Consider the following 8,349-nt stretch of genomic DNA (forward strand, 5'->3'; position numbering starts at 1 on the left):
TATAAGAGTCATCACCCAAAACGGTTAAAAGACAGGAGGACAGTTTTTGAGACTTCGGCTGTACAGTACAAAGGATGCCTTTAAAGCACAAGCTAATAATCTGGTAGCTAGATTCAAAAGAAGAGGTTACCCTTCAAAAGTAATTCAACCCGCTTATAAGCGCGCCATAACGCACACAGATGCTGGTTAACTATGAAAAATAGAAATCAACAAACACAAGAAAGAATAATTAAATATATTCTTCCATTTAATCCCCAGGGGGTAGAATTAACATATATTATACGGAAACATTGGTCAATATTACACTTGCAAACCTCACTAATAGAACAACCACAAATAGCATTTAATAGAACGAGTAATCTAAGGGAATTGTCAGAAAGAACTCAAGGGCAACAAGAAGTTACAACGGTAAGAGGTCATAACCAATACCAACAATGTGTGTATTGCCAGTATGCTATAGTAACACAAACAGTCATGCACCCAAGAACAGGGAATCAATCCATTTCATTTACGGAACAGTACTGATTGTAACTCAGATCAGGTGATATATGGAATTGTATGCCCATGATCAAAATGATATATAGGCCAGACTCTAGTGGACTATTGGTCTGAATATAATCATATGGAACATGAGTTGCGATTCACAGTACTGTCACAAATTAAATGACAGTGGAGGGGAGATGTGTCAACAGCGTTGATACAAATAGAACAAAGGTTTATTTTTGATTGGGCAACTGTGGCACCCAGAGGACTGAATAAAGAGATTGAATGGCTCACAGTTGTCAAACAATTCAGGTTGAGCCAATCCCTGCGTATTTGCAAGGGTATAAAGGATAGGTTGGGAACCAATGAGTTAACAGGAAAAATAAAGTTATAACAGTGCATGTGTTGGCGTGCGAGTCGCCATTTCAAGTAAGCTGTAAGATTTGATTAAAAATAAGAACTTTAGATGTTGTGATATCTGTGATAGAAGTGGCAACAAAGTGTTTATGAATGGTAATAATAACATTAAAGGGGAGTATTATATTTCAGAATAACGTTCTTCTGAAGACAACAAAGGCCAGGATGCTACGCTGCATAGAGAGGGGTATATAACCAGCAGAAGTAAGGAGGTGTTGATGCCCCTCTACAAGTTGGTGGTGAGGCCCCACTTGGAGTATTGTGTTCAGATTTGGAGGCCATATCTTGCTAAAGCTGTAAAAAGACTGGAAGTGGTGCAAAGAAAAAAAGCTACAAAAAATGGTACGGGACTTGCACTGCAAACCGTACCAGGAGAGATTTGCCGACCTGAACATGTATATCTTGGAGGAAAAAAAAACAGGGATTGACATGATACAGACATTAAAATATTTGAAAAGTATTAATCCGCAAACAAAACTTTTCTGGAGATGGCAAGGCAGCAGAACAAGAGGATGTGATTTGAAGTTGAAGGGGGGGGGTGGGGGACGGGACAGACTCAGTAGTAATGTCAGGAAGTATTTTTTCTCAGAGAGGGTGATGGATACATGGAATGCCCTTCCACATGAGGTGATGGAGATGAAAACGGCAACAGAATTCCAACATGGGTGGGATAAACACAAAGGCATCCTGTTTAGAAGGAATGGATTCATGGAATCTTTGCAGAGATTGGGTGGCAACACAGGTATTTGGGAAGCAAATCAGTGTTGAAAAGACTTCTACAGTCTGTGCCCTGATCAAGACTGAATAGATATGGATGGGCTGGAGTGTACATTTTAAGGAGCTTCAACATTAACTTCAGAAATTTTAGTACAAGAACAGTGCTCGGCAGACTTCTACAGTCTGTGCCCTGAAAATGGCAATGACAAATCAAACTTGGGTATACATATAAAAGTACCGCATACCATGTATAACTAGTTTATCTTGTTGGGCAGAATGGATGGACAGTACAGGTCCTTTATCTGCTGTCATAGACTATGCTACTATATGTTACTCTTATGGTGATTCAAAATATATATTATTTTCTGCTTGTAATCAGGTTCTGTTTTTCTATTTAGCTGAAGGTGCCCCTGTTCAGTTTACTGAAAAAAAAAAAAAATAACTTCCTACTGTCCTTTTGTTTGTTAACTGGTTAGTGTTCAGAATCCGTCGTGAATATTAAGAGGCTTTTGTTGCTAAACATGTGACCGTTTATGACCAGTTAGACATTCGTGTGTTTTACAGTGACTCAGTAACAAAACAGGGAAAAAAAAAAGTCTACTTTGTACAAAGGATCAGGGTAGAACTTTTCTGTCATCACACCTGCGTAACGCGAGGCTTACAAAATACCTGGCTCTGAGTCACCATTACCCAGAATCCTTCAATACAATTTCATTTTAACTACAATTCCAATCCCAAAACTTTACGATCGTCAGTCAAGACAATTACAAAAAAAAAAATACAAATACAGCACGTCAGGAAACCTAGGCCAAGAAGTAGGAAAAACATACACAGTGATATTTGCACAGTAATTTATGATTAAGCTCACACTAGGTATTAAATAACAATGATTAGAACAGCGGCTAACCAGTCTAAAGATCATCGTTTATTTTCAATCGCCCCAACATCATGAAACAAACCAAATATCAGATGGATTATTTATAGCCTCCTCTCGGGAGTGGGGGGGGGGGGGCGTTTATTAGAAAACACATGGGAGCCGGGTCCAACAAGCATGCTTCCAGCCTGGGCACGGTATACGAAAGGTTGCAGTTGTAAATGCAAGAAAATAAAACACCAACCCATATGGGAACTCCCCTCCCCATGTACCCCCCCCCCCCAAACAATAAAAACCCCACTGTATCCAGGAAAAAATTACAACATCTATTACAAAGCAGAAGGAAAGACAAGGGGAATGTTTTTAACAAATTACTTTCTTTCAGTTCCCACCCCCATTTGACTCCGGCACATTTCAAACCCAAACATCCAATCCTAATCCATGTCCCCCCACCTCAAATCTCAATATTTTATTCATGCGCCTTTAGAACAAAGGAAAATCACAAGCAGCTACAGCGCCGAAGACTGAGAGGAAGACCAATAACGAAAATGAATTAGACGAATAAATCGAATTCAAGGAATAACGTCACTAGTCATGCCTGGCTGTTTCCTTATAACAAGGAAGGGCCAACACGGGGAGGGAGAGGGTGATACAAGGTGCAGCTGCAGGTGAATTGCCCTGAAACCATATAAGGAAGAGAAAAAAACCCCCCACAGATTCTATTACCCACCCCTTCTCCCCTCTACAGGGACCGCCAAATACCTCTCCCTAAAATACATTTACATACCTTATAGAAAATATATCAATACATCTTTAACTACTCGATGAGAAATTATATAAAAAAAAAGTGATTGCTAGTGGGAGTTTTTTTTATTGTACCACGACCTGAATCTATTTAAAAAGTAATCAAATGTAAACATTATGAAAGCAATTTAACCTTTATGCTCGCTTAATCCCTCTACATCCATTTCCAAGGATCGAGAGTGGAAGGACAGAAAACGGGAGAAGAAACATCCATATCCCAATCGAACCTATTACCAGTGAATCTGCGAGATTTCAAACATTTTACTCTAGCATTGAGATAAGATTCATTCTTGTGGCATGCGCAAAATAAAACCATTTGGAAATATTACCCGTCCCCGAGTGAAATAATTAACAACAAAAATTCAGGCCCCCTCAATGATCACACCCGCTAGTGCCCCCTCTGCATTAATCACCCTTTTAATCCCTTTGCAAAATAGCTTGTAATCCAACCTTTTTGCCCCTCCACCAGACGTGACATGAGGTGTGTGCCGGAACACAGATCATACAAACGTGAAGAAACTGGAAATTGCTTTCACCGTCCCCCACCCCCTATGCATTTCTTATTTCCTTCTCCCATCAAACATTTCATTTAATCCGTTCAGGCAGGCAGCCTGCCAGCCTGCCCTCCCCCCTACCCTGCACCGTTCAAGAGCACCTATGAAGCCAGCTCCTACCCTGTATCGTACCTGCTCCATAAGATTTGGCCAGCACCCATGTTAGGTTAGCTAAAATCTTAGCCCTGCTGAAGTCGTACTGGTCCAGCGGCTTGATCTCCGGCACAAGGAAGGATTTCTTCATTGCCTTTGTCGCATCCACCATAGCCCAGCCGGCAAGATCAGTGGTGCTCCATAACAGACAGCCAAGCTGCGTACACGACTCCTAAAGACATTGGTAGAAACCCTCCAGTATACTATTTTTTTCCTCCCTCAGAACCAGGGAAGGCCAGGATCAAACCTAAGGACACGGCGTCAAAAGCAATCACACACCAAACCCGACATTTAAATCCAGTATCTGAGAATTCCCTTCCTCTTCCCCACTACTCCCTGTTCTCAGGTGCTTTTCTCCTCCCCCTTCACATGTGATCGCTGCCATCACCTATCAATCAAGAGAGGGAGGAGGAACAACAACAGAAGCAGCCTCTTTGCAGGTGGTTATGTGAGCTAAGACTACAAAAATCATCAGACCTCCCTCTGCTGCTTTTTTTTTTTTTTTTTTAATTTTTAACTTGTTTTAGCAACGGTACCGATCTGACACGGACAGCTGCAATGATAACTTGATGCTGTATGACTGCTGTGTAGTCTCTGCATAGTCATGCAATCAAGAAACTCCCTGAGAACAGTTTACTGTATTTTGTCAAATACCATCGAGTGAGCTGATGCTCAGAACTCCTGCGGTAAAAGCCAACAGTGTAGAACCCATACCACCGGAATATTGCAGAAAACTAACGCGCCAACGCTCAAATGAAATTATATGGGCACTGTAAAAGTGAAAGCAAGGGGGGTGGGAGGGAGACATGCTTGGCGCATGCACAGAAGACCTTCAAGGTAAGCTCAGCTCTTGTGTGCCTGAAAAGTGAAGCACACACTAACGCCTGTTTTCTGCTCTTAAAAATATAAGCTTTTCAAACTTTTTATTTTTGCTCAAAAGGCTTATATTTAAGTGCAGAAACTGGCACCAATGTGTGCTTTCACTTTTGGGTTTGCTCAAACCAGTGGCGTAGCAGGGGGGGGGGGGGGGGCTGCCATCCAGGGCGGGGCGGTTCGCCGTTGCACCCCCCCCCCGGGTGCAGCACGATGACACCCCCCGACCAGCTCCCGCACCCTACCTTTAAAAGGAATATCGGGAGGCGAGGCGCAGCGCCTCGCACCTGCCCTGCACATAAAAGAAATGTGGACCGTCGGGCCTTCTCTCGCTCTGTCTGTCCCGCCCTTGCGGAAATAAGAAGTTGCATCAGCGGAGGGCGGGACAGATAGAGCGAGGGAAGGCCCGACGGTCCACATTTCTTTTACGTGCAGGGCAGGCGCTGTGCCTCGCCTCCCGATATTCTTTTTAAAGGTAGGGTGCAGGAGCTGGTCGGGGGGGGGTGTCGAATCGCCGAGGGGGGGAGCTGGCAGGGAGCACCCCCCCTGAGCTGACACCCGGGGCGGACCACCCCCCCCCCCCCCCCCCCCCCCCCCTTGCTACACCACTGGCTCAAACTTACACAAATGTATTTCTTAATACCAGCACTTACAGGCTTGCATGGGCTTTCCTCCACCCCCAAAATCTAAACTGGCAGATTTTAAAACAAATAGGAGGAAATATTTTTTCACACAAAGAAAAGTTAAGCTCTGAAACTTGCTACTGGAGGATGTGGTAACGGTGGTTAACTTATCTGGGTTTTAACAAAATTTGGACAAGTTCCTGGAGGAAAAGTCCACAGTCAGCTATTGATATAGACATGGGGAAAGCCACTGTGTGGTTTGGTAGCATGGAATGTTGCTGCTATTTGGGGTTCTGTCAGGTACTTGCAGGATTGGCCACTGTTGGAAGCAGGACACTGGGCTAGATGGACCATTGGTCTGACCCAGTATGGCTATTCTTATGTTCTTAAACAAACAAACAAAAAAAAGAATCATGAGAAATCCTCTCTTCAAACACCATAATGCCTGTTCCAAGCTGGCGTTAGGTTTTCACTGGCAAAGGCGGCTTTGTTTTGTGCACAGTTCTCTAAGCATTGGGAGGAAATAGGAAATGACCTAATTAACATCCATTCGACTACATTTGCATGCACATTGTCTCCTGCCCTCTGAGCATTCTGTGCTCACTAACGCCAGTGCTAGTCCAGCGCTAATTGCCTCTAGCCCCACCATTATGTTTTCAGCATCGGCCTGTAGGTCAGCTACTTGTCCAGTGATCCATCATGATGGGCAACACAAACAGGAGTGCAGTTTTACATCTGAAATATCTGACAGACATACAAAGGTGGACAGGCTAACTGCAATCACACTTACATCAGGGTTTTCCAAACCTAACCTGGTAACCTCATAGTACTACTACTACTACTACTTAACATTTCTAGAGCGCTACTAGGGTTACGCAGCGCTGTACAATTTAACAAAGAGAGACAGTCCCTGCTCAAAGAGCTTACAATCTAATAGACAAGTGAACGGTCGGTCCGATAGAGGCAGTCAAATTGGGGCAGTCTGGATTCAGTGAACGGTAAGGGTTAGGTGCCGAACGCAGCATTGAAGAGGTGGGCTTTAAGCAAAGACTTGAAGACGGGCAGGGAGGGGGCTTGGCGTAAGGGCTCAGGAAGGTTGTTCCAAGCATAGGGTGAGGCGAGGCAGAATGAGCGGAGCCTGGAGTTGGCGGTGGTGGAGAAGGGTACTGAGAGGAGGGATTTCTCCTGTGAACGGAGGTTACGGGCGGGAACGTAAGGGGAGATGAGGGTAGAAAGATAGTGAGGGGCAGCAGACTGAGTGCATTTGTAGCCAGTCATGTTTTCAAGATACATTTCTATACATTAGAGACGTGGAGGAGCATTTTTTAAAGAACATCCAAGTCAGAGTGTGGATGTCCTGCTCATAATAACATCCATAAGAAAAGTCCACCTGACAGCCATTTTCAAACAGAAAAAAGGATTTTCTGTTCGAAACATATGAGAGGGATGTTCTTGCTCTGAAAACCTCCAAAATTAACAGACGTTTTCCCCAAATTAAACATCCAAAATACAAATGCCAACAAAGCAGGCACAAAAACGTCTGTCTGGTATAATTTGTACAAAAAAATGGCCACACGGGAAAGGAGAAGGAGTTGCTTCAGCTGGCAAATTTAGGGGTCAGCAGCACCATGTCCCTGTAGTAGTTCCTGTATTTTGCTCCTAGCAAGCGAAAGGGGCAGCTGTCGCTACCAGCTTTCCCTCCATTTCTGATTGTGCTGAACATACCACACCTCCAGCTATACAACACATGCAGCAAGCGGAGCCCATACAACTTCGGCCACTGCTCTATGTCTCACCAGAAGTATACTCAAAATTTGTGGTTGGAAGTCACTGGAACTGTTCTCACAATTAATGTGGCCAGCCAAGGGGGAGGGGGGAGGAAACAAAAAAAAAAAAGGCAACAGTCTATCCTGAGAAGGAAGAGATGAGGAGAAGGTGAGGTGGGGAGTTAAATAAGATACAAAAGACTATGACAGGGGCAAGAGAGAAAGAGACCTGTCAGAGATGTTGATAGGGGAAGAGAAAGATAAATAACAGAGGGAGAGGCAGGGGGGCATATTTTTGGGGGGATGAGTAGTGACTAAGCAGAGACTTAGATAGGAGAATGGGCCTGGGAGATGTGATGGAGGAGAGGCGCCCCGGTATAAGAGGCTTGGACAGGCTAAGCCTCTCCTGCTGTGCTCTGAGAGGTTTAAATTGTTGATTTACCTCCATCCTCACAGCAGGAGCTGCAGTGAAAGCCCTCTAGCCTTGTGTAACCAATTGTAGAAATTGGTTTATGGTTTGTTTACCTTACTGCTGGGAGAGCAGGGGGAGGGGGGGGGGGTTGGCTGGGTTGCCAGGGAGATATTTAACGAGGATGACTTCCTGACCTGCACTGAGAACAGATAGCAGCAGAATCGGACAACCAGACAACAAAGGTAGAAAAGATCATTTTATTTTCATTATAGTGTTTGGAATATGTCCACTTTGAGAATCAGGTGCTCAACATTAAAAGTTTATATTTATTTACTTATTTATGGCATTTTATCCCACATTAAACATGAATTAATGAATTTGTGGCTCTATATGAGAATTGTGATGATATGATCCCTTGTTTCATATTGTTGACGGTCTGCATTTTCCGTATGGGTGGTATATTGGGTGTATTAGGTTCTGCCCAGTGTAATATTTATGGTACAGTAAGGTTCTGAGTGTGTTTTTGCACAAAGTTGTGCCTAGTGTTTTGCAGTTGAGCGATTGTGCTTAGAATATGCTTTGAGCAACCACTTTAATCTTTGACATATGATACATATCTAATATCTAAATTTAATAAAAGGTATTAATTGTGACTTTTATTTTTATTTATTTA

At 43.5% G+C, this 8,349-nt stretch overlaps 1 protein-coding gene across 1 annotated transcript in view; it reads right to left on the reverse strand.

Annotated features, from left to right (window-relative positions):
* The window catches only part of CAMSAP3 (calmodulin regulated spectrin associated protein family member 3), a 272,719-nt gene extending 268,376 nt beyond the window's left edge, over window positions 1–4,343 (reverse strand). Inside the window, exon 1 of the mRNA XM_030197560.1 lies at window positions 3,982–4,343. Within this exon, the coding sequence (XP_030053420.1) occupies window positions 3,982–4,114 (133 nt within the window). The 5' untranslated portion in view covers window positions 4,115–4,343. The remainder of the gene's footprint in view (window positions 1–3,981) is intronic.
* Between the last annotated feature and the right edge of the window lie 4,006 nt (window positions 4,344–8,349).

This window comes from Microcaecilia unicolor, chromosome 3, assembly GCF_901765095.1.
Source record: "Microcaecilia unicolor chromosome 3, aMicUni1.1, whole genome shotgun sequence".
NCBI classification, from domain to species: domain Eukaryota; kingdom Metazoa; phylum Chordata; class Amphibia; order Gymnophiona; family Siphonopidae; genus Microcaecilia; species Microcaecilia unicolor.